Source organism: Sylvia atricapilla, chromosome 5 (assembly GCF_009819655.1).
Source record: "Sylvia atricapilla isolate bSylAtr1 chromosome 5, bSylAtr1.pri, whole genome shotgun sequence".
Classification (NCBI taxonomy): domain Eukaryota; kingdom Metazoa; phylum Chordata; class Aves; order Passeriformes; family Sylviidae; genus Sylvia; species Sylvia atricapilla.
Window position 1 is genome coordinate 23156072 of NC_089144.1, and position 24248 is coordinate 23180319.

The 24248-nt window shown below is 63.1% G+C and overlaps 1 protein-coding gene across 3 annotated transcripts in view; it reads left to right on the plus strand.

Annotated features, from left to right (window-relative positions):
- The window catches only part of SBF1 (SET binding factor 1), a 60009-nt gene extending 36214 nt beyond the window's left edge, over nt 1-23795 (plus strand). The window contains exons 7-42 of one of the 3 annotated variants that reach the window (XM_066318945.1): nt 8-140; nt 1641-1749; nt 2337-2450; nt 3171-3248; nt 3955-4068; nt 4889-5017; nt 5289-5387; nt 6028-6232; nt 6494-6606; nt 7284-7433; nt 7632-7700; nt 8106-8264; nt 8601-8860; nt 9835-10007; nt 10613-10686; nt 10773-10968; nt 11312-11439; nt 11704-11879; nt 13238-13377; nt 13698-13905; nt 14792-14988; nt 15693-15830; nt 16746-16841; nt 17193-17270; nt 17796-17980; nt 18441-18617; nt 19066-19167; nt 19242-19427; nt 19760-19886; nt 19964-20094; nt 20581-20811; nt 21016-21126; nt 21387-21598; nt 21729-21816; nt 21899-22030; nt 22144-23795. In XM_066318945.1, the coding sequence (XP_066175042.1) occupies nt 8-140; nt 1641-1749; nt 2337-2450; nt 3171-3248; nt 3955-4068; nt 4889-5017; nt 5289-5387; nt 6028-6232; nt 6494-6606; nt 7284-7433; nt 7632-7700; nt 8106-8264; nt 8601-8860; nt 9835-10007; nt 10613-10686; nt 10773-10968; nt 11312-11439; nt 11704-11879; nt 13238-13377; nt 13698-13905; nt 14792-14988; nt 15693-15830; nt 16746-16841; nt 17193-17270; nt 17796-17980; nt 18441-18617; nt 19066-19167; nt 19242-19427; nt 19760-19886; nt 19964-20094; nt 20581-20811; nt 21016-21126; nt 21387-21598; nt 21729-21816; nt 21899-22030; nt 22144-22242 (5117 nt within the window). In that variant the 3' untranslated portion in view covers nt 22243-23795. The remainder of the gene's footprint in view (nt 1-7; nt 141-1640; nt 1750-2336; nt 2451-3170; nt 3249-3954; nt 4069-4888; nt 5018-5288; nt 5388-6027; nt 6233-6493; nt 6607-7283; nt 7434-7631; nt 7701-8105; nt 8265-8600; nt 8861-9834; nt 10008-10612; nt 10687-10772; nt 10969-11311; nt 11440-11703; nt 11880-13237; nt 13378-13697; nt 13906-14791; nt 14989-15692; nt 15831-16745; nt 16842-17192; nt 17271-17795; nt 17981-18440; nt 18618-19065; nt 19168-19241; nt 19428-19759; nt 19887-19963; nt 20095-20580; nt 20812-21015; nt 21127-21386; nt 21599-21728; nt 21817-21898; nt 22031-22143) is intronic. The other 2 variants (XM_066318946.1, XM_066318947.1) reach the window with 2 other exon arrangements.
- The last annotated feature ends 453 nt before the right edge of the window (nt 23796-24248 follow it).

A 24248-nucleotide genomic window follows, 5' to 3' on the forward strand; every position in this document is an offset into this window, starting at 1 on the left:
TGCCCAGGCATCACCAACGTGCTGTTCCTGTTCTGCGCCGCGCTGACCGAGCACAAGATCCTGTTCCTCTCCAGCAGCTACCAGAGGCTGACGGACGCCTGCCGGGCCCTGCTGGCTCTCATGTTCCCCCTCAAGTACAGGTGAGGGTCCCTGAGCCTCCAGCTGTGCCCCAGCTGTGCCCCTGTCCCACCCTCGGTGCCTCCCAGGACCTGGGGAAGAACTGGGAATCTCCCAGCCCTGCCAAGCGGAACAGGCTCTGGCACTGGAAAAGTGCTGGAAAAGGTTCTCTCCTTCCTGGTGAGCAGGGACAGGACCCAGGGAATGCTGGAGCTGTGCCAGGGGAGGGATAGGATGGACAGCAGGAAAGGTTCTCCCCCAGAGGGTGCTGACACTGCCCAGGCTCCCCAGGGGATGGGCACAGCCCCAGAGCTCCAGGAGTGTTTGGACAGCACTGCCAGGGGTGCCCTGCCCAGGGTGGGATTGTTGGGGGGTCTGTGCAGGGCCAGCAGCTGGAACTGTGATCCCTGTGGGGCCCAGCAGCTCAGGAGATTCTGTATGGTTCCATGAACAGATTTGAGGTGTCCCCAGCAGTGTCAGTGCTGGTGGTGGCCAAGCCACTGTGGTGACTGCTGTGGCATGGCTGGAGTCCTGCTCGCCCCGGGGAGCTGGGAATGTCCCACAGGGATTGGGAATACAGCCCTAGCAGCACTGGGGCTCTTGGCTGCTCTGCTGGGACAGGTGGGCTGAGGTTCCTGGCCAGCTCCTGTCTCCAGGCTGGCCTGGCCTCCCCAGACTGCAGAGAGGCTGTTGGTGTCCCAGAGGAACCTTTCTTTGCACAGTTATGGAATCCCTGAGCTTGTAAAAGCCCTCCAAGGTCACTGAGTCCAAGCTATTCCAAATCCCCTCCTTGTCTCCAGCCCAGAGCTCTGAGTGAGTGCCACATCCAGGAATTCCCTGGACATCTCCAGGGATGGGCACTCCAAACCTCCCTGGGCAGCCCCTGCTAAGGCCTGACCACCCTTTCCATGGAGAATTTTTCCTGAAATTTTTCTTTTGGAGTTGCTGGCTCTGCTGGAAACCTTTTCCTTGGTCAGACTTTGATTGTAACCCTAAGGGCAGACAGGGATCATATCACAGAATCATGGAATCCCAGGATGATTTGGCCACTGGGAAGGGACCCCAGAGCCCCTCCTGTGCCACCCCTGCCATGGCAGGGACACCTCCCACTGTCCCAGGCTGCTCCCAGCCCCAGTGTCCAGCCTGGCCTTGGCCACTGCCAGGGATCCAGGGGCAGCCACAGCTGCTCTGCCAATTCCAGCCCAGGCAGGAATTCCCAGTTCCCAAGATCCCATCCAGCCGTGCCCTGTGGCAGTGGGAAGCCATTCCCTGTGTCCTGTCCCTGCAGCCCTTGTCCCCAGTCCCTCTCAGGGCATTCACAGGGCTTTTCACAAAGACATTCACACAGCCTTTGGCAGCCTTTGTGGCCATGGTGCCCGAGGGGCTGGCGCTGCCAGGGCCCCCCTGGGCAGAGCTGGGATCACGTCTGGCTGTGCCAGGGCAGGGTTGGGATGTGGGGCAGGGCTGGAATGGCGCAGTGGGGCTGTGCTTGGAGCTGGTTTTGAGGCTGTTTCTGGTTGCAGTTTCACCTACGTGCCCATCCTGCCCGCCCAGCTCCTGGAGGTGCTGAGCACTCCCACCCCCTTCATCATCGGTGTCCACTCCATCTTCCAGTCGGAGACCCAGGAGCTGGTGAGAGGCCACAGGCCCTGTCCTGGTGCCAGGGGGCAGGCACGGGCAGTGTGGGGATGTCACACACTCGGGTGACAGCACTGTCCATCCTGAGGGTGCCCAGGGCCATAGGCTCAGCCCAGGGTGCATCCAGGTGTCCTACACGAGCCAGGGGGAATGGCTGTGTCCAGAGGGGATGGCTGTGTCCAGAGGGAATGGTTGTGTCCATCCAGAGGGAATGGCTGTGTCCAGTGGGAATGGTTGTGTCCAGAGGGAATGGGCAGGCCGTGTGGGAATGGCTGTGTCCAGAGGGAATGGCTGGGTCCAGTGGGAATGGCTGTGTCCAGAGGGAATGGCCAGGCCATGTGGGAATGGCTAGGTCCCTCTCCTCCCAGGTGTCCCCCTGTCTCCCCAGTGAGGGGTCCCAGTGTGTCCTTGCATTTGGGGACAGGATGCGACACAGGGACTGCTGAGCGCTCAGGGAAGGAGGGGAGGAGCCAGTGCCTGCTCCCAGCCCTTTCCTGAGCCAGCTCACCTGGAAGTCTCCCCATCAGCTGTGGGATGTGGGATGATGTGGGGCTGTGTCCCACTCGTGTCCTCCCTCCCAGCTGGACGTGGTGATCGCAGACCTGGACGGTGGCACCGTGAACGTCCCGGAGTGTGTGCACATCTCCCTGCTCCCAGAGCCCCTGCTCCAGCAGACCCGGGAGGCCCTGTCCATGGTGAGGACCACGGCATTCCCCTTCCCCACGGCAGCCCTGGTGTGCCAGCACCGTTCCCTGGAAATGGCACCTGTTCAGGGAGCTGGGAATGGAGCTGGGGCTGCTCTGTGAGCAGGGTTCCTACCTTGGGGCCCTGTCCGTGCCCTGGGATCCTGTCCATGCCCTCGGGTCCTGTTCATGCCTTGGGATCCTGTTACAGGGACCAATCCTGATCCAATGGCCTCTGGAATGACACACATTTCCATGGGAGCTGGGAATGAAGCAGCAGGGATTCCTCTGTGTGATTCCTGCCTTGGGGTGCTGCTGTCACAGTGGCCATTCCCAATCCCGTGCCCCTTGATGTCCCCAGCAGTGACAGAGGGTGGGTTCCTTTGGCAGGGGTTTCTGGGAATGGGCTCTGGCTCCCAGCCCAGGGCAGGAAGCAGCTGTGGCCTGGCTCCTCCTGTGTTCCCAAGGCACTGCTGGAGCAGCTCCTGCTCCTCCTGGGGGCAGTGGGGGATGAAGATCTCCCTGGCAGTGCAGGAGGGGCTCCTCCTTCCCCAAGATACCAGTGCCAACCGTGCTCCCCAAGGCAGGATCAGGCCCAGAGCATTCCTGATCCCCCATGCTTTGTCTCCAAGCCCCTCAGACCTTTTCCACAGGGGCTAGTAGGTCTCTGGGGAAATTTCCTTGGCTTCTCCAGCCAGGATGGGGCCTGAGCTGAGTGTCCTCCCTGGGCAGGTCCTGGACCCGGAGCTGGAGGTGGCTGACCTCGCCTTCCCCCCTTCCACCATTTCCGCCTCTTCCCTCAAGATGCAGGTGAGTGCTGGGAGAGAGAAGGTCCCTGTGTGAGGAGCTGTTCCTCAGGGACACCCAGGACAGGAGAGAGAAGGTCCCTGTGTGAGGGGCTGTTCCCAGGGACACCCAGGACAGGAGAGAGAAGGTCCCTGTGTGAGGGGCTGTTCCCAGGGACACCCAGGACAGGAGAGAGAAGGTCCCTGGGTGAGGGGCTGTTCCTCAGGGACACCCAGGACAGGAGAGAGAAGGTCCCTGGGTGAGGGGCTGTTCCCAGGGACACCCAGGACAGGAGAGAGAAGGTCCCTGGGTGAGGGGCTGTTTCCAGGGACACCCAGGACAGGAGAGAGAAGGTCCCTGTGTGAGGGGCTGTTCCCCAGGGACACCCAGGACAGGAGGGGCTGTTCCCCAGGGCCATTCTGGCTCTCACACATCATTCCAGCCCTATGTCCATCCGAGGGCACTGCTCCCAGCCCTGGCTGGATCCTGCAGTGCCGTGGGTTCTGGATTCATGGCCATGCTGCATCGGGCAGGGAATGTTTGGGCTTGCAGCATTCCCAGAGCTGTAGAGCTCCCTCTCCTCCCTGTGCAGCTCCGAGGAGGGGCAGAGCAGTGAGTCCTGGCTGCCGTGTGCCTTTGCCCTGGAATCTCAGCTGCATTTCCTGCCTTGGGAGCTGCCCTGTGCACACCATGTGCCCCACAAGCCCACACTGGTCTTTCCCTGTTCCAGGACAAGGAGATCCGGGCCGTGTTCCTGCGCCTGTTTGCTCAGCTGCTGCAGGGCTACCGCTGGTGCCTGCACATCATCCGCATCCACCCCGAGCCCGTCATCCGCTTCCACAAGGTGAGGGCCTCGGGATGAGCAGGGCAGAGTGCAGGAAACGCTCCCAGGTTTGCAGGCAGTGACCTCCCCGACATCCCTGCCCTGCACCTGCATCCCGTGTTTGTCCTTGAGTGTCCTCAGGTCCCCCAGGGCAGACAGCGCTTCCCTGCTCATGCAGGGAGTGTTGGGGTGCTCCTGCAGAGCTCAGCCACGAGGGAGCAAGCCTGGAGCTGTGGGTTTGGGGAGATCTTGGCACTGCTGAGGGACCACCTGCAGTTCTCTGGCCCTGTGTCCCTCTGTCCTTGTGTTCCTGTGCTCCTCTGTGTCCCTGAGCATTCTGGCCTTGTATCCCTGTGTCCCTATGTCTCTTTATTCCTGTGTTCCTGAGTGCCTCAGGCCTTGTATCCCTATGTCCCTATTTCTTTGCGTATTCCTTCATCCCTGTGTCCCAGAGTCTGTCTGGCCCTGTGCCCCCATGTCCCTGTGTCCTTGTGTTCCTGAGTACCTCTGGCCTTGTATGCCTGTGTCCCTATGTCTCTGTGCCCCTGTGTCCCTTTGTCCCCGTATTCCTGTGTCCCTGTATTCCTGCATCCCTGTGTCCCAGAGTCCCCATGTGCCTGTGTCCCCGTGTCCCCCATCCTTGTGTCCTGCCTGTGCATGCCGAGGTGACACCAGAGCCCTTCCCTTGCCCCTTGTCCTGCTGCCATGGGCCCGAGGCTCAGGGTTCCATGCCAACCGTGTCCCGGGTGGCACAGGGAAGGAGTGTCACCGTCCCAGTGCCCCCGGGTGCCCACCCGTGGCTGGGTGTCCCCAGCGCTGATGCACTGTGTTCCCTGTGCAGGCAGCGTTCCTGGGCCAGCGGGGGCTCACGGAGGACGATTTCCTCACCAAGGTGCTGGAGGGGATGGCCTTCGCTGGCTTTGTCACCGAGCGCGGGGCTCCCTACCGCCCCATCGACCTCTTCGACGAGGTGAGGCCCGGGCAGCTCCCCCTTCCTCCCCCCCAGGTCCAGCAGGATCAGCCGGGGCTGAGCGGGATCTGCCATGGCCTGGGCGGGATCTCCTGAGTGGGATCTGCCATGGCCTTAACAGGATCTCCTAAGTGGGATCTGCTGGGGCCTGACTGGGATCTCCTGAGGAGGATCTGCCAGGGCTGAGCAGGATCTCCTGAGTGGGATCAGCCGTGGTCCCGGGTTTGGGAGAGGCTCTGGAGCTGCTCCTGTCACCCCTGTCCCTCCCCAGCTCGTGGCCTACGAGGTGAAGCGCATGAAGGCAGAGGAGGGGAACAAGCAGAAAATCCTGAGGCACATCAAGGAGCTGGCAGAGAAACTTTACAAAAATGTGAGTCCCCAGAGCTCCTGGGCAGGAGTGGGGATGTGGGGCAGGGAGAGCCTGGGGTGGGGTCCTGGTCACTCTGTCCTCCCTCCACAAGCCTGTGGTAATGGATCCTGTCCCTCCTTGTGCCGTCACACGTGGTCAGGCACATTCTCACGTGCCCAGAGGTCCTGGGAGTGGGATTCCCCGGTTTTATAGGATCACAGAATCCCTGAGGCTGGAAAAGTCCTCCAGGGCTATCCAGTCCCAGCTGTGCCCAATCACCACCTTGTCCCCAGCCCAGAGCCCTGAGTGCCACCTCTGGGAATTCCTTGGACACTTCAGGGATGGGCACTGGGCAGCCTCTTCCAAGGCCTGAGCACTCTTTCCATGATGAAATCCCTGCTGGTGTCCAGCCTGAGCCTCCCCTGGAGCAGTTTCCAGTGGCACCTGAAGGCAGCCGTGCAGCCTCAGCTGGCTGGGATGGAGCTCCTGGTGGCACTTGGCTCACAGCTGTGCCACAGCTGTGCCTCCCTGGAGCTCGGGGCAGCACATCCTGGGGCCTGCGGACAGTAGCTGGGAGCAGAGCAGGGGGCAGGCTGAGGGCTCCTGTCCCGGCAGGGGACACCTGGTGACCTCAGGGCTGAGCAGGAGCTGTCCCTGGCAGGAGAACCCGTACCCAGCCGTGACCATGCACAAGGTGCAGAAGCCCACCGAGGGCTGCCACCTGCGCCTGCACCAGAAGCCCTTCCCACGGCTGGATGAGGGCACCGTGCAGTGGATCATCGACCAGGCCACGGCCAAGCTGCAGACCGCCCCGCCCGCCGTCAGGGCCGAGAAGAAGTGCATGGTGCCCTCGGGGCCCCCCATTGGTATGTGGGGACGCTGCTTTGGGGGGCTGCGGGAGGCCATGGTGCCCTCAGGACCTCCACTGGTGTGTGGGGCATGGGGGACCCTGTCCTGGGTCACACCACAGGAGTAAAACGTGGAGGAACAGCAGCTCCAACCCCCTTGGAGTCCTCAGTTCCCCATGGGCTCCTGGCACCTCTGAAGGCCCCCTGGAGCAGGGAGACACCGTGTGCCCCCAAGGGACACAGGTCCCACCCTCCTGGACTGATGGGATCTCTTCCCAGCTGCCATCCTGGAGCGCAATGGGAACGCCCTGGCCAACAGTGCGCGGCGCCTGGAGGTGGTCAGGAACTGCATCTCCTACGTCTTTGAGAACAAGATGCTGGAGGCCAAAAAGGTCAGGGGGGCTCAGGTTGGGGGGTCAGCATCCTCTGTGCCCTGTCCTGTGCCCACATCCTGCTAGTTGGCTTAGGGTGACAAAGTTCTGGGATCACAGAGTTACTGAGCTTGGAAAATGCCTCAGAGTCAAGTCCAGCCGTCCTCAGCACTGCCAAGGCCACCACTGGCCCTGTCCCCAAGTGCCACATCCACACAGCCATGAAACCCCCCCAGGAATGGGGACTGCAGACTTCCCTGGGCAGCCCCTGCCAAGACCTGACTGCCTTTCCAGGAGGAAACCCCTCCTGATGTCCAACCTGAGCCTCTCCTGGCATCGCTGGAATCTGTTCCCTCTCCCGCTGTCCCTGTTCCTGGAAGCAGAGCCCCACTCCCACCTCAGTAACAGGACCATGGGGCCATTTGGATCGGGAATCTCTCTGGGACCATCGAAACCCAGCACTGCTGTGGCCACCACCAACCCATGACATGTCCCCTTCCTCGTGTTCCCGGGATTTTGGCTGGTGGCTCTATCTCCCAGTGCCCCTGGGCTCCTCCCCCCTCCTCCATGGCTGTGTGGAATTTTTGTCTCCACGTCTGAGTGCATCCCATGACACAATTGTGTGTGCCCACACGGAGCTCAGTGTGGGAGCAGGGCTGTGTGGGCCCCATCCCACCCCACAAACCCTGTTCCCACAGCTGTTCCCGGCCGTGCTGCGGGCCATGAAGGGCCGGGCCGCCCGGCACTGCCTGACCCAGGAGCTGCACCTGCACGTGCAGCAGAACCGTGCCGTGCTGGACCACCAGCAGTTCGACTTCGTCATCCGCATGATGAACTGCTGCCTGCAGGTAGGGCTGGGGGGCTCCCCCTTCCCTCCCTTTCCCTTTCCCTTTCCCTTTCCCTTTCCCTTTCCCTTTCCCTTTCCCTTTCCCTTTCCCTTTCCCTTTCCCTTTCCCTTTCCCTTTCCCTTTCCCTTCCCCTTGAGGGGCACAGGGCAGGGTGTGGCCTCGCGGTGTCCCCTGGTCACCCCCCTGGTCATTCCCCAGGACTGCACAGCCATGGACGAGCACGGCATCGCCGCTGCGCTGCTGCCGCTGGTCACCGCCTTCTGCAGGGTGAGTGACCACAGTGTCCCCTCCCCACAGCCCTCAGCATCACTGAGGGGATAGAGACTGCAGGCAGGTGTCCCCTCAGGACTTGGCAGCCTGTGGCTCCTGCCCAAACCAAACCTTCCAGCCAGCCCAGACTGGCCCAAGGCTCCCAGGGAGGCTGGAAGCCCTGTGGGAAGGGGGTTGCTGTGGAATGCCAGCTCGATCCCATGATCAGGCTCGGCTGGGATCAGCCTCTGGGCTCTGGGTGGGCTCTGAGCAAGAGAATTTTCAGGGGATGCTGGAGGAGCTCTGGTGCAGACATCCCTCCTGCCTGCCCGAGGCTTTCCCGGTGGAGCAGCAGGGATATCTGAGTAGAGAGCTCAGCACAATGGCTGTGTTCAGATGGACATTTCCCATCTCCCTCCACAGAAACTGAGCCCCGGCATCACCCAGTTTGCCTACAGCTGTGTGCAGGAGCATGTGGTGTGGACCAACATCCAGTTCTGGGAGGCCATGTTCTACTGCGACGTCCAGAACCACATCCGGGCCCTCTACCTGGACAGCGCCGAGGAGAACCACACGGAGCAGGTGAGAGGGAGGGCTCTTCCCCAGGGGCTGGGGCCCATGACGGAGTTAGAGAATCATGGAATGGGTTGGGTGGGAAGGGACCCCAGAGCCCCTCCAGGGCCACCCCTGCCATGGCAGGGACACCTCCCACTGTCCCAGGCTGCTCCCAGCCCCAGTGTCCAGCCTTGGGCACTGCCAGGGATCCAGGGGCAGCCACAGCTGCTCTGAGAATCCTATTCCAGCTGCCCGTTCTGGACAGCAGCCTGCTGAGATGAGGATGAGGGCCTGCACCCCATTTCTGGGAGCTCCCAGTGGGTCTGTCCATGCAGACAAGCCCCATTCCTTCCCCTGCTCCAGGAGAGCCCGGAGGAGCCGCAGGAGGCCAAGTCTGCACTGGAGATCGCGTCGGAGCAGCTGCGACTGTGGCCCACCATGAGCAGGGAGAAGCAGCAGGAGCTGATCCAGAAGGAGGAGAGCACGGTGTTCAGCCAGGCCATCCACTACGCCAACAGGATGAGCTACCTGCTGCTGCCCCTGGACACCAGCAAGAACCGCCTGCTCCGCAGCTCCGGCCTGGGCGATGTGGAGAGCGTCAGCAACAGCTTCGTCACCAACAGGTGCCCGGCCTGGGGACACCGCGGGACCGGAGCTGGGACAGAGCTCACGTGCCGGGCTGCTGTCAGGGAAAGGTGGCCCCGCTCACTCTGGGGAGTTGGACCAGATGGCCTCTAAGGGTTCTTCCCAATCCCAGCCATGCTGGGATTCCAGGATTGTGTCAGGAGTGAGGCGGATTGTGGTGCCCAGAGGGGGTTCTGGGAGTGGGAGCTCTCCTGGGATCGTATCAGGAGTAGGAACTCTCCTGCGTTCCTATGAGGAGTGGGAGCTCTCCTGGCTTTTTCCTGGAGTAAGAGCTTTCCTGGGTTTCTGCCACAAGTGGGAGCTGTTCTGCATCTTTATCAGAACTGGGAGCTCTCCTGGGTTCCTATGAGGAGTGGGATCTCTCCTGGGTTTTTATCAGGAGTAGGAACTCTACTGTGTTCCTATGAGGAGTGGGAGCTCTCCCAGGTCCATGGGCGTGGGAGCAGGCTTGGACTCCTGACAGGAGTGGGAGCTTTCCAGGGTCTCTGTGAGAAGTGGGAGCTCTCCAGTCTTTTTTCAGGAGTAAGAGCTTACCTGGGTTCCTGCCACAAGTTGGGGCTCTCCTGGGTCTATATCAGCACTGGGAGCTCTCCCGGGGTTTTATCAGGAGTGGGAGTTCTCCTGAGATCAGATGAAGAGTAGGAGCTCTCCTGGGTCTGTGCTGGGAATGGGAACAGTCTTGGACTCATGTCAGGAGTGGGAGCTTTCCAGGGTCTGTGAGAAGTGGGAGCTCTCCTGGGATCAGATGAGGAGTGTGAGTTCTGGGTTTTTATCAGGAGTGGGAGCTCTCCTGGGATCAGATGAGGAGTGGGAGTTCTTCTGAGTTTTTACCAGGAGCAGGAGCTCTCCTGGGTCCATGCTGGGAGTTGCCCCTGTCAGGGGCTGTTCCAGGCCCGGGCTGACCCCTGGCCGGCCTGTCCCGGGCTGACTCTCGCCCTTGTCCCTCGGGAAGCATCGCGGGCAGCGTGGCCGAGAGCTACGACACCGAGAGCGGCTTTGAGGATGCCGAGAGCTCGGACGTGGCCAACTCTGTGGTGAGGTTCATCAACCGCTTCGTGGACAAGGTGTGCACTGAGAGCGGCGTCACCAACGAGCACCTCAAGGGGCTGCACGTCATGATCCCGGGTGAGGACACGGCGGACACCCCGCAGGGAGCAGCGGAACAGGGCAGGGGGAATTTGGGAAAGGCGGGGTGAGATTTGGGCAGGGCAGAGTGGATTTAGATTAGGGCAGGTAAGATTTGGGTAGGGTGGGATTTGGGAAGGGCAGGGTGGGGTTTGAGGAGGCAGGGTGAGATTTGGGCAGGGCAGGGTGGATTTGGGAAGGGCAGGTAGGATTTGGGCAGGGTGAGATTCAGGCAGGGCAGGATGGATTTGGATAGGGCAGGTAGGATTTGGGCAGGGTGAGATTCAGGCAGGGCAGGATGGATTTGGATAGGGCAGGTAGGACTTGGGCGGGGTGGATTTGGGAAAGGTAGGATGGAATTTGGGCAGGGTAGGGTGGATTTGGATAGGGCAGGTCAGATTTGGGTAGGGTGGGATTTGGGACAGGTAGGGTGGGGTTTGAGGGGGGCAGGGTAAGATTTGGGTAGGGCAGGATTTGGATAGCATGGAATTCAGGTAAGGGAGGCAGGCTTTGGGTAGGATAGGATGGGATTCAGGCAGGGTAGGTGGGATTCAGGCAGGGCAGATAGGATTCAGGCAGGTCAAGACTCACCCCCTGTCCCACAGACATCGTGCAGATGCACATCGAGACCCTGGATGCCGTGCACAGGGAGAGCAAGAGGCTCCCTCCCATCCAGAAGGTAGGGAAGGCCCTGCTGGGCTGGTAGCAGAGCCTGGGGGCTGTGAGATCCTTCCCCCAGGCCTGAGCCCCCTGCTGTTCCCCCAGCCCAAGCTGCTGCGGCCCACCCTGCTGCTGGGGGAGGAGTGTGTGATGGAGGGGCTCCGCGTGTACCTGATGCCGGACGGGCGCGAGGAGGCAGCCGGAGGCAGCATCGGGGGGCCCCCCCTGCTTCCCGCTGAGGGGGCCGTGTTCCTCACCACCTACAGGATCATCTTCAAGGGAACCCCCACTGACCCTCTGGGTGAGGGGCTGCGGCCTGGGGAGCAGCGGGGAGCGGGGGGATCCCAGGGGAGCAGAGGGATGGTTGGGGATCCTTAAGCAGAAGGAGCTGGTCTGTGATCCCTGGGCATCAGGGGGGCGGGTCAGGGATCCCTGGGGATCAGGGAGCTCGTCAGTGATCCCTGAAGAGGAAGATTGGTGGTCCCTGGGGATCAGGGATTGGTGATCCCTGGAGCAGGGGTTGGTTGTTTCTGGCTGCTGTGAGCCGTGGCCCCATGTCTGTGGTGGGACAGACACCCCGGGTGGCTTGGGGTGGCCTGGCTCTGCCACCAGGAACTGATTCCCCATTCCTGTCCCGTGTCCAGTGGGGGAGCAGGTGGTGATCCGGTCCTTCCCCATCGCCTCGCTGACCAAAGAGAAGAAGATCAGTATCCAGGCACAGGCAGATCAGTTCATCCAGGAGGGACTGCAGCTGCGCTCCTGCACATTCCAGGTGGGACCCCATGCTGGGAGAGAGCTCCCCAAAACCTGCCCTGCACAGGGACACCCAGGAGCAGGAAGGGAGACTCCAGGAGGAAAGGAAATGGGGCAGAGGAAAAGGGAGTGGGACAGGGGAAGGGAGTGGGAATTCAGGGAGAGTCAGGGCAGCCTTTCAGCACAGTGGTGCTCTGGAGTGCCTCCAAGCTCTGCCCTGATCCTTGGGGAGGGCTGTCCCCTGGGCTGACCCCACTGTGCCCCACTGGCCGTGTCCCTTCAGCTGCTGAAGATCGCCTTTGACGAGGAGGTGGCCTCGGACAGCGCCGAGATCTTCCGGAAGCACCTGCACAAGCTGCGCTACCCGCAGCACGTGCGCGGCACCTTCGCCTTCACCGTGGGCCAGTCCCCCAAGCAGGCCATGCAGCCCAAGGCCAAGGAGAAGAACCCCTCGCTCAGGTATCTGTGCCGGGAGGGGCAGTCACACCTGGGTGTGATCCCTCTCGCCCTCTGGGACGCCCCCTCCTGTCCCTGCTCTGGTTTCATCACTGGAGAGCAGAGAGTCCTTAGGGTTGGAAAAGCCCTGTGAGACAATGACTCCAGCCATTCCCAGCACTGACCCTGTCCCCAAGTGTCACAGCCACACGGCTTTGAAATCCCTGCAGGGATGGGGACCCCACCCCTGTGCCGGGGCTGCACAGCCCTTTCCAGGAGGGAATTTCCCCAGAGTCCACCCTCAGCTCCCCTGGCCCAGCCTGAGGCTGTTCCCCTCCTCCTGTCCCTGTTCCCTGGGAGCAGAACCCAACCTCACCCCTCCTGTCAGGGACCTTGTGGAGACCAAAGAGCTGCAGATATCCCCTGTCCTGCAGTGTCCCCAGCCCCACACAGTCACACTGGCGAGTGGGAGTTTGTGGCAGTGGCATCTCCTGCCTGAGGAAATGTCCCACAGGAGGGGTTCCAGTGGCCTGGGTGGCTCTGGGATGTGGTGCTGCAGTGCTGGCTGACTTGGGGACACAGTGCTCCAGTGCTGGGTGACTCAGGCACACTGTCCTGGAGTGCTGGGTGACGTGGGGACACATTATTCCTGCACTGGGTGGCTTGAGGACACTGTTCTTGCACAGGGTGTCTCAGGGATGTGGTGCTGGGTGACTTGGGGACACGGTCCTGCAGTGCTGGGTAACTTGGGGGCACACTCCTGCAGTGCTGCGTGACTTAGGGATGCAGTGCTGCAGTGCTGGGTGACTTGGGGACATTGTCCCGCAGCATTGGGTGACTTGGGGACACAGTCCTTCAGTGCTGAATGACTGGGTAGCATTGTCCTGCAGTGCTGGGTGACTTGGGGACATTGTCCTGCAGCACTGGCTGCAGCCCTGAGCCCAGGCTTGGCTGTCAGTGGCCCTGCCATGGATCCCCTGGTCCCTGCCATGGATCCCCTGGTCCCTGCCATGGATCCCCTGGTCCCCATGCTGGTTCTCTTTGTTCCTGTGGTGGATCCCCTGGTCAGTGGCATGGATCCCTGTCCCTTGCTATGGTTTGGAGCTCTCCTCCCCTGGGATGAGCCAGAGCTCTGCCTGTCGCAGCTCTGATGCAAAGCAGGTCACGTTCCCTCAGATCTAGAGGGTGGGACACTGCTCCTTCTGGCTGCCCCATGCCAGCTCCCCAGCACCCCAAATCCCTTGGGAATGGCAGCAGCTGGGGCTCCTGCAGGGCCAAGGCGCTGGTGGGTGACACATCCGTCACCTCCCATGTGACAGTGACTGCCCTGAGGGCTGAGGGCTCTGCCTGCCTGTGTGACAGCACTGTCCCTGTGTCCCCAGGACACTGTCCAAGAACCTGGTGAAGAATGCCAAGAGGACGATCGGCCGGCAGTATGTGACCCGCAAGAAATACACGCCCCCGGCCTGGGAGCAGCGGGGCAGCCAGCACTTCCCTGAGGACAACGAGGACGAGATCTCAGGTGGGGAACGCCCCGCGAGGGCCAGGCCACCTGGGAGAAGTCCCTGTTCCCAGTGCAGTCCCAGTGGGAGCATCTCCTGGGTGCTGCTCTCTGTCCCAGTGGGAGCAACTCCTGGTTGCTGTCCCAGCCCTGGCTGCTGGTGGTGGCCAGGCAGAGACCCCAGCACGGAGGGAGGTCTGGGCTGGCTGGAAAACCCCTGGGGCTGTGGGGATGGTGACGGGTGACAGCAGCGGGGTCAGACATTGCTCCATCCCATCCCGCTGCTCTGGGGCACCATGTGCACGCACCGAGGTGTCCCCAGCCCCGCCACGTCCCCGCAGTGTCCGAGGAGCTGGACAGGAGCACGCTGACGCCCAGCAGCACCATGAGGCCGTCGGAGAAGATGACCATGACGCACGTGGTGGAGCGCGCCTGCTGCCGGGACTACCAGCGCCTGGGGCTGGGCACGCTGAGCAGCAGCCTGACCCGCTCCAAGAACGAGCCCTTCCGCATCTCCACCGTCAACCGCATGTACGCCATCTGCCGCAGGTGAGCCGGCCCGGCCACGGGGCCCTGCGGGTCCTGGTGACACCAGGACACCCCGAAACACCGGGATCACTAAAACCCTCCAGTGGTGTTGGCGAGGCCAGCATCTCTTTGTCCTTGGCCAAATGAACCCCAGCGGATCCCTGCAGATCCCTGTGGATCCTAATGTCATCAGGACACACAGAACCACCAGGATCAATAAAATCCTCCAGCGGTGCCGGCGAGTCCAGCATCGGTGTGTCCTTGACTAACTGAATCCCAGCCCACACCACCCCAAACCCTTCTCTTTGAGTTGGACTCGATGGTCTTGGACGTCTCTTCCAACCTAGTGATGCTGTGATTCTGTGATTCTCACTTATTTATACGTTTTTAACCAATGTTCATTGGTTCTAAGTTGCCCAGTCCTCCTCATTAATTGCTGTTCTGCCTCTTGTTGATTATTGATTTCACACCTCTCATGATGAGTCTGAATTTTCTGGTGTTTTTATTACGTTTTTCCCACGTGGGGAATTTCCAGCACTGAGGCCAAAATGTCTTTGTTAGTGTTTGCTTTGTTTTCTTTTACTCCAATGTCTCCTTGGATGACCGTGAGTCCTGGTCACTCCATTGTTTCCTTGGATGGCCATGAGTCCTGGTCACTCCAACATGTCTTTGAGGGGCCATGAATTCCAGCTCCCAGGTGTCCAGTTTAACTCCCTGGGGATTTGTTCAGTGCACCTTGTCAGGGTTGGTTTTACCCAACTCCGAGTTTTGATTTAGTGAACCGAGGAACAATCCCTCAGGCGTGTGGAGAAGGTGAATAGGTGCCGGCTCCGAGCGGGTGCCGCTCAGGATTAATTAAAGCCCTAAGGAAGGCTGGCGCTAACGAACCCCGGGGCTCTGTCTGCAGCTACCCCGGGCTGCTGATCGTGCCGCAGAGCATCCAGGACAACACGATCCAGCGCATCTCGCGCTGCTACCGGCAGAGCCGCTTCCCGGTGGTGTGCTGGAGGAACTCCCGCACCAAGGCCGTGCTGCTGCGCTCCGGGGGCCTCCACGGCAAGGGCGTCGTCGGCCTCTTCAAGTCCCAGAACGCCCCCACCCCAGGTGAGCGTCCTGTCACCGCTGGAACGTGGAGCTGGGGCCATGGGATTGCCCCTGCACCCAGGCTGTGACACTTGGGGTCCCCTCTCTCCCAGCAGTGACACTCTGGGGTCCCCTTGCTCCCAGCAGTGACACTCAGGGGTCCCCTGACTCCGGGCAGTGACACTCAGGGGTCCCCTGGCTCCTAGCGGTGACACTCAGGGGTCCCCTCGCTCCCAGCAGTGACACTCAGGGGTCCCCTCGCTCCCAGCAGTGATGCTCAGGGGTCCCCTGACTCCAGGCAGTGACACTTAGGGGTCCCCTGACTCCCAGCAGTGACACTCAGGGGTCCCCTCGCTCCCAGCAGTGACGCTCAGGGTTCCTCTGGCTTGGGGTGGTGATACTTTGGGGTCTCTGGCTCTTGGCAGTGATACTGACATGTCACCTGGCTCAGGGTGGTGATGCTCAGGGTCTCCCTGGCTCTGGGCAGTGATACTTGGGAATCTCCAAGATCCAGGCAGTAACACTTCGGGGTCTCCAGCTCTGTGTGGTGGTGTTTGGGAGTCCCCTGGCTCTGGGGGGTGACTTGGGGGTCTGCCCAGCTTGGTGCAGTGATACCTGGGGGTCTCCAGGATCCAGTGCTGACACTCAGGGGTCTCCCAGCTCTGGGATGTGACACTCAGGGGTCTCCTGGTTCCGGGTGGTGACATTTGGGGTGTCCCCTGCAGGCCCCTCACAAGCAGACTCCACAAGCCTGGAGCAGGAGAAGTACCTGCAGGCTGTCATCAATTCCATGCCCCACTACTCAGATGCCAGTGGGCGCAACACCCTCAGCGGCTTCACCTCGGCCCACATGAGCAGTGCAGGTGAGGGGGCACAGGGGTGGGGGCAGAGGTGGGCTCCTGCCAGCCCTGGGTCCTGCTATGCATTCCAAGGGAGCTGCTCTTGGGGTTCCACATCCCAGGAGGCAGCACAGCCTCTCCAGAGCTCCCAGCTCCAGCTGGGTCTCCCTGCCTGTGGGTGGGGTTGGTATTGGAGAGATCTGGTGTCCCTGGAGCTGGGAGCGCTGGGAGCCCTGGGGGTTTTGGGAATCCCAGTGTTCTGGGAGCACTGAGAGCCAAAGCCTGTGCTGGGATCTGGGCACTTTGCGGTGGGGACAGACCCTTCCCACCAGGACCTCAGCACTGCCTGTCCCCCATGCACGGTGCTGGGGTCAGTCTGGGGACCCCCGGTAAGTTTGTGCCCAACTGTCCCTTCCCAGCTGGCCCTTGCCTGCAGGGCAGAGCTCCATCACGCCCTGCCACACTCTGGTGGCATCCATGTTGTCCCAGTGCCATCCATCCTGTCCTGGTGCCATCCATCCTGTCCCGGTGCCATCCATCCTGTCCCATCATCCCACCCACCATCACTGTGGACACATCAGGGGCTGCGGGCTCCAGGGAGCTCGGGGGGGCTCCCTGATCCTGAAGGGAGAGAAGTTCCCCACAGGCTCTCCGAGGCCTTTCCTCGCTGTGGGGGGGCCAGAGCAGGGGTCTCAGGGTTGCACAGGTGACCTGGCAGGGCTGGCACAGGGTGACCCCACTGTGGGCTGGGGGCTGAGCCCCCTCCCCTCGGGCTGCCCCTGGTTTTCCGTGGCTCCATCTGGACGGTGCTTCCCGCGTTGGCTCCGCATCCCCGCGGTTCCGCTTGCTGCTGCTTCCTCCCGGCCCCTGCCCCGGCTCTGGGAGGGCCTGGGGAGCCCCGGGAGGCCTCGGGAGCCTGACCTTCTCTTGGTGCTGCAGATTTCTCCGACAAGAGGCAGCAGCCTAAGCTGGGATCGCTCATGAAGCAGGTGATGGGAGGGAAGGACGAAGGGCCTGGGACTTTGAGCCGCGGAGGTGAGGACGGGCTGGGGGTGCTGCCTGGGGGGCCTCGCTGAGACCCCCAGCCCTGAGCAGCTCTCGTAGAGTAGATGCTTCTCTGGGGGGAGCAGGCGATCCCCTGGGAAGAGCAGGTGGTGATTCCTGGGGAAGAGCAGGTGATCCCCTGGGAAGAGCAGGTGATCCCCTGGGAAGAGCAGGTGGTGATTCCCTGGGGAAGAGCAGGTGATGATCCCCTGGGAAGAGCAGGTGCTCCCCTGAGCCACAGGGAGGGCGGGAGGGCTCAGCCCCGGCGCCATCGCCTCCATCCCATTCCGTGTCCGTGGCTCCGTGTCCCTTGCTGAGGTCGCTTCCATCCTGTGCCCCCAGGGCTGGGTCACAGAGCCAGGGTCATCACCCTGTCCACCCCCAAGTGCGCGTCGCCGAAGGGCCGCGAGACGCCCCGAGGTACGGACGCGCCCGAGCTGTGACTGACCACTGACCCCCCACTCACCCACTCACTCACTCCCTCCCTGCCCCTCACCACTAATGCCCAGTAACCCCAGTAACGCCCCGAGCCCCCCTGCTGCTCCACGGGCACGGTAAGTACCGGGCAGCCTCGCCAGGTTTGCTTTGGCCTCCTCGGCCTCTACGGTGCCAGGGCGGGGGTGCAGCTGGTGGCAGGGCCGTGGCGCAGGTGACAGGGCCGTGGTGCAGGTGACAGGGCCGTGGTGCAGGTGGCAGGTCCCGGTGACGCTGGAATGGGCTGTGACAGTGCCAGTGAGGAGCCACGGAGCCGCCGGGGTCGGAATCCAGCGGGCAGGAATTCCTGCAGCACCCAGAGGGAGAAGGAGCCAAAGCAAGCCTGGTGCCCAGCACCTCCCTGGCATGTGCCGCGCGGGCCGGGCTGCGGGGAGAGCTCAGCCCCCCGGCTGGGGATGTGGGGCCGGCACAGCCCCCGAGCCCCGCCCTGACCCGGCCCCCATCCCGCAGGGAAGTGGGGCAGCATCCGGGCCAGCGGCCGCATGAGCAGCTACGCCCTGAACGTGGAGATCGGGTCCCGGCTGGCCGGGAAGGACCTGCTGGGGACACAGCACAACGGGACCCCCGCAGAGCCCTCCTTCCTGCGGCAGCACCGCGCCTCGCTCTACATCATCGGGGACAAGTCCCAGCTGAAGGTGACACCCGCCAGCACGGCCACCTTGGGGGCGGGACACAGCTGGGAAAGGGGCTGAGCCTGGAGAAAAGGGGGACCAGGGGGGACCTTGTGGCTCTGCACAAGTCCCTGCCAGGAGGGGACAGCCGGGGGGTCGGGCTGTGCTGCCAGGGAACAGGGACAGGAGGAGAGGGAATGGCCTCAGGCTGGGCCAGGGGAGCCTCAGGGTAGACAGCAACAGGAATTTCCCCATGGAAAGGGTGCTCAGGCCGTGGCAGGGGCTGCCCAGGGAGCTTTGGAGTGCCCATCCCTGGAGGGATTTAAAATCCATGTGGATGTGGCACTTGGGGACATGGCAGTGCTGGGAATGGTTGGACTCCACACTCTCCGAGGGTTTTTTCAACACAAAGAATTCCGTGATGCCGAGGGTGGCAGTGGCTGAGGCCAGCCCAGGCCAGCCCAGGCTGTCTGTCCCCGCACAGGGCGTGAAGCCAGACCCACTGCAGCACTGGGAGGTGGTGCCCATTGAGGTGTTCGACGTGCGCCAGGTCAAGGCCAGCTTCAAGAAGCTGATGAAGGCCTGCGTGCCCGGCTGCCCCTCCAGCGACCCCAGCGTGGCCTACCTGCGCTCCCTGGAGGAGTCAGAGTGGCTGTCCCAGGTCAGCACCCCCACAGCCAGGGCCTGGCCCTGCCCTGGCTGCAGAGCCCTGTGCAGAGCAGCACTGGGACACCCTGGGGACACTCAGGGCAGTGAGGGACAAGGGTGGGACAGTCCAGAGCTCAGCTCTGTGGTGCTGGCCGGAGCTGCTGGCCGGGAATGCGGGGCAGGACCCGCAGTGTTGGGTGCTCTGGAGGGGCTGGGACAGGGCGGTGCCAGGACAGGGCAGCGGCCTGGGGGCTGCTCCAGTGTAGAGCTGTAGGGGAGGTTCCTACGCTGGAGGGGGTGGGGGGCCCTGTCCCCTGTCCCTGCTGCTGCTGTGTCCCAGTGCAGGGTGGTGGCCCCTGTGACCCCTGAGTGTGGCCTCACTCCGGAGAAGGGGACACTGCCCCCACAGCCAGCCCAGGAATTCCCTGTGCCCTCCTCACTGCCGGCCCTGCCCTTGACAGATCCACAAGATCCTGCAGATCTCGGTGCTGGTAGTGGAGCTGCTGGACACGGGCTCGTCCGTGCTGGTCAGTCTGGAGGACGGCTGGGACATCACCACCCAGGTGAGAGCCTGGCACTGGCCGGGGTGGCCCCGTGGCCATGCCCCCGCAGCCCCTGGAGCCCCCTGTCCCCGCAGGTGGTGTCCCTGGTGCAGCTCCTCTCCGACCCCTACTACCGGACGCTGGAGGGCTTCCGGCTGCTGGTGGAGAAGGAGTGGCTGTCCTTCGGCCACCGCTTCAGCCACCGCGGCGCCCAGACCCTGGCGGGGCAGAGCAGCGGCTTCGCCCCCATCTTCCTCCAGTTCCTGGACTGTGTGCACCAGGTGAGCCCTGGCACCTGTGCCGGGGGACCCCCGAGTGACCTGTGGGACCCCCAAAGCCCCCAAGCGCCCCCAAGTCCATGAGCGTCCGGTGAGATCCCCAGCACCCAGAGGGACCCCTCAGTGCCCATTGTGTCCACCCCCAAGTGTCCACAGGGACCCCTGAGTGCACCCTGAGCACCCAGTGGGGCCCCCGAGAGCCCAGTGGGGCCCCCGAGGCTGCAGCAGGACCCTCAGGCCCTGGGAGTGCCCCCGGGGCAGGCAGGGGCGGCCCAGGCCAGCCCATGGCTGTGGATCTCAGCCATGCCAAGGCTCTCCCATTGCTGCTCCTGCAGATCCACCTGCAGTTCCCCATGGAATTCGAGTTCAGCCAGTACTACCTGAAGTTCCTCAGCTACCACTACATTTCCAACCGCTTCCGGACATTCCTGCTGGATTCAGACTACGAGCGCATTGAGCTGGGTAAAGGCGGCGTGCAGGGCCAGGGGTGGCACCTGCCCATGGCCCCTGTCACACCCTGTGTCCCCTCTGTCCCCCAGGGCTCCTGTACGAGGAGAAGGGCGAGCGGAAGGGCCAGCAGGTCTCCAAATCCATCTGGGATTACATCGACCGCCTCAACAAGAAAGCTCCTGTCTTCTTCAACTACCTGTACGCACCTGAGGACGGGGAGGTGAGAGCTGGGGGCACCCCAGGATCCTCCTGCAGGAGCAGCTGGAGCTGGGATTTGTCCACGGGGAAGGGACCTCAGAGCCCCTCCAGGGCCACCGCTGCCATGGCAGGGACACCTCCCACTGTCCCAGGCTGCTCCCAGCCCCAGTGTCCGGCCTGGCCTTGGCCACTGCCAGGGATCCAGGGGCAGCCACAGCTGCTCTGCCAATTCCAGCCCAGGCAGGAATTCCCAGTTCCCAAGATCCCATCCAGCCGTGCCCTGTTGGCAGTGGGAAGCCATTCCCTGTGTCCTGTCCCTGCAGCCCTTGTCCCCAGTCCCTCTGCAGCTCTCCTGGAGCCCCTTCAGGCCCTGGAATGTGCTGGAAGCTCTCCCTGGAGCCTTCCCTTCTCCAGGCTGGACACTCCATGTGGATACGCTGTCCCCTTGGTCTGGCTGGGAATGCCCGGCCCCTCTGCCCTTCCTGAGCCGCCCCTGCCCCTCCCACAGGTGCTGAGGCCGTACAGCAACATCTCCAACCTGAAGGTGTGGGATTATTACACGGAGGAGACGCTGTCCGAGGGCCCCTCCTATGACTGGGAGCTGGCGCAGGGGCAGCCGGAGCCGGAGGAGCCGGATCGGCAGGACACGGCGGCCCCGCAGAGCAAGCGCAGGATCATCTGGCCCTGCTACGACAACCGCAGCCGCGTGGAGCCCGACGCCATCTCCAAACTGCTCGAGGTCGCCATCGCTGGTGACACCGGGGGTGGCGCCCGGCATGGCCCCGGGACAGGGACAGCGGGGCACAGATAGCGACCCTGGGACAGGGACAGGGACAGTGACAGCGGCGCCGGGTTGGGGACCGGGACAGCGGCCTCAGGACAGGGACAGCAGCCCCGGGGGTTTTGTCCCCTCCAGGGCTGATGGCAGAATTCCCCCCGACAGGAGCTGCACAACCTGGAGATGGAGCTGGGGCAGATCCCAGAGCGCTGGAAGGACACGTGGGACAAGGTGAAAGCGTCCCAGCGCACAGAGGGGCGGCAGGAGGGCAGCAGGGTAGGTGACAGGGTGTGACAGGGGCTGTGATGGGGCTGTGACTGTGTGACAGGGTGTGGACATAGCTGTGGCAAGGGCTGTGATGGGGCTGTGATGGTGTGGCAGAGGCTGTGACAGAGGCTGTGACAGGACTGTGACAGAGTGTGGCAGGCTGGCGCTGCTTGTCCGTGCTGCTGCTGCTGGTTCTGATGGTTGTGGTGCTGGTTTGGGTGCTGCTGGTGCTTATCCCCAGCCCTCCTCACGCTGCCCCTGTCCCGCAGACCCCCAGCTCACTGCTGATGTCGTCGGGGCTGTCCCACCAGCGGCGCTCGCTGGGCGTGTACCTGCAGGAGAGTGGGGTGGGCTCCACGCTCAACCTCAGCCTGGACAGCGACACCAGCAGCACGTCCACTCCATCCAGCGGGAAGCCGGGCGGCCGCCGCAGCACCTCCACCCTCTACAGCCAGTTCCAGATGTCGGAGAGCGAGAACAGGCAGGCGGGGCTGGGAATGGGCCGGGAATGCCAACAGCGGGAGGGGGATCCCTCCCGCGGGGGCAGGACGTGGATCCCGGTGGGTTCCCATCCCTGACCCCGCTGTTTCTGGCCCCTTCCTGCCCTGTAGATCCTACGAGGGGTCTCTATACAAGAAAGGCGCCTTCATGAAACCCTGGAAGTCTCGGTGGTTTGTGCTGGATAAAACCAAACATCAGGTACTGGCTGGGCCCCGGGGTCTGTCCTGGCCCTCCATCCCCAGCCCTGCCCTGCCCTGCCCTGAGCGCTCTTCTCCCGCAGCTGCGGTACTACGACAGCCGGATGGACACGGAGTGCAAGGGGGTCATCGACTTGGCCGAGGTGGAGTCCATCACCCCAGGGACCCCCACCATGGGGGCCCCCAAGACGGTGGATGAGAAAGCTTTCTTCGACGTGAGTGTCCTCTGGGGCCGGCGCTGGGCAGCTCCGCTCACTGCTCACTCCAGGCGTGGCTCTGGAGCGCTGCCCCGGGTGCCGCTCTCAGCCCCGCCTCTCTCTGTCCGCAGCTGAAGACGACGAAACGAGTTTACAATTTCTGCGCCCAGGACGTGCAGCTGGCCCAGCAATGGATCGACCGCATCCAAAGCTGCCTGTCGGACGCGTGAGCCCGGCTCAGCGGAGCCGCAATTCCAGGCACGGCTGCCGGGCCCGCAGCGGGAGCAGAGGCAGCGCCGGGCTCCAGGCCGAGCCCGGGACTGAGGAAGAGGAGCGGCCCTTCCTCCCAGCCGCCGGGCGGGACGGGCGTGTCCCGGGGTGGGGCGGCACACAGAGGGAGTCCTCGCGTTGAAGCGGGCGGGGGCCCCGTCCCGCCCCCGGCCCCGTCTGAGCCGTGTCGTGACCCCGTGTCCTCCGTGTGCCCCAGCCCCGCTCTGGCTCCCTGGGCAGGGGGTCCTGCCCCACATCCCCACCCCACGCTGCTGGCAGAGGCAGAGCAGCCCCCTTGTCCTGCCCCCCTCGCATGTCTGCCAGATCCTCCCGGAACCTGCCCTGCCCCTCCCGGCCCGGGAGCGAGTCCTGGGCTCTGCTCCCGCCCCGCCGGAGCCGGGACCTGCAGCTCAGGGGACAGTAGAGGGGACAGAGCCCTTGCAGCTCAGGGGATAGCAGAGGAAGGGGACAAAGCCCTGCAGCTCAGGGGATAGCAGAGGGAGGGGACAAAGCCCTGCAGCTCAGGGGATGGCAGAGGGAGGGGACCGCGCAGGGCACCGGGACCATCCCGTGTCGTGTCTCACCCTGGAGCAATTGGGCAGGAACGGGAATGCTGAAGAGTGCTGGGATGCTGCAGGCGCTGGCTCCGTGTCCCCGGGGGATGTGGCCGTGGCCACTCTGCTCCCAGCGGGCAAGAGGCTCCTCGGGCTGCGGCCCGGGGTTCCTGTCCCGCTAGGGCCCCTGTCCTGGCTGGGACAGTCTCTACCTCCTGGCTGGCTGTCCCGGGGGGCACGTTCCCTGCGGGAGGTGCCAAACGCTGCAGCCTCCTGGGTGCCCCCCTGTCCCCTCCCGGGGATGGGGACCAGACCAGCCCCGGGATGAGGGAGGGTCCCCTCAGGCTGCAGCCACACGGGGCTGGGACAAGGCTGGGACAGCGGCCCTGCAGGTGCCACCTGGTCTCTGCAGGGTCTCCTTTGCACAGGTCACACCCCTCAGGGCTCTCCTCCCTCCCAGACTCCCCCCAGGTGCCCCCTTTGTGCTCTGCCTGTCCCTGTCCCAGCCCCGCTGTCCCCCACTGCTGCCGCCCCTCAGTGCCGGGGGGGTCTCTCGGTACAGAATCGGCTCCTGCAGCCCACCCGCCCCCGCACTGTGTGACCTGGGGGGACCCCAGAGGGCACCGTGGGGTCACTGCGGCCCCACCGGGGACCCCCCAGCCCCCCCAGGACTGACACCCCCAGCTCCGCCAGCCCCTCCACCTGTCTCGTTTTTAAAGTCCAGCGTTTTATTTCAGTGCAGAGCTCTTTGTACAGTCGCCCCGTCCCTCTGTTCCATCCTGGCTGTGCAGGTGTAACACGGAGGTTTTGTAACTTACCTGAGCAGTTGTAGATTATTGAAGTTTCTGTACATTGTGTCAAACATGCAGAGTCCTTGTATTGTATTTGTGCCTAGAGGAAAAGGTTATTCTATAAAGAGAAAACTAACGGAATTTAATAAAAAAATTAATATGAGAGAAGCTTCTTTTGCTTCACTGAGCACCGGGAAATGCCGCAGAGCCGTGGGACACAGCACAGGACAGGCTCAGCCCCTGCCACTCGTCCCTGTGTCACAGGCAGACCTCCTGGGGCTCCTGGCACAGGGACCTTTGTCCTGCACTGGATCTGCTCTGTCCCAGCCAATCCTGCTTGGGCTGCCACCATCCCAACCTGACAGGACGGGCTCTTCTCCCCGGGGAACAGGGACAGGAGGAGAGGGAACGGCCTCAGGCTGGGCCAAGGGAGCCTCAGGGTGGGCATCAGCAGGAATTTCCCCATGGAAAGGGTGCTCAGGCCTCGGAGCTGCCCAGGGAGGTCTGGAGTGCCCATCCCTGGAGGGCACCCTGGAGGTGTCCAAGGAATTCCTGGATGTGGCACTCAGGACTCTGGGCTGGGGACAAGGTGGGGTCAGACACATCCTGGACTGGATTGGC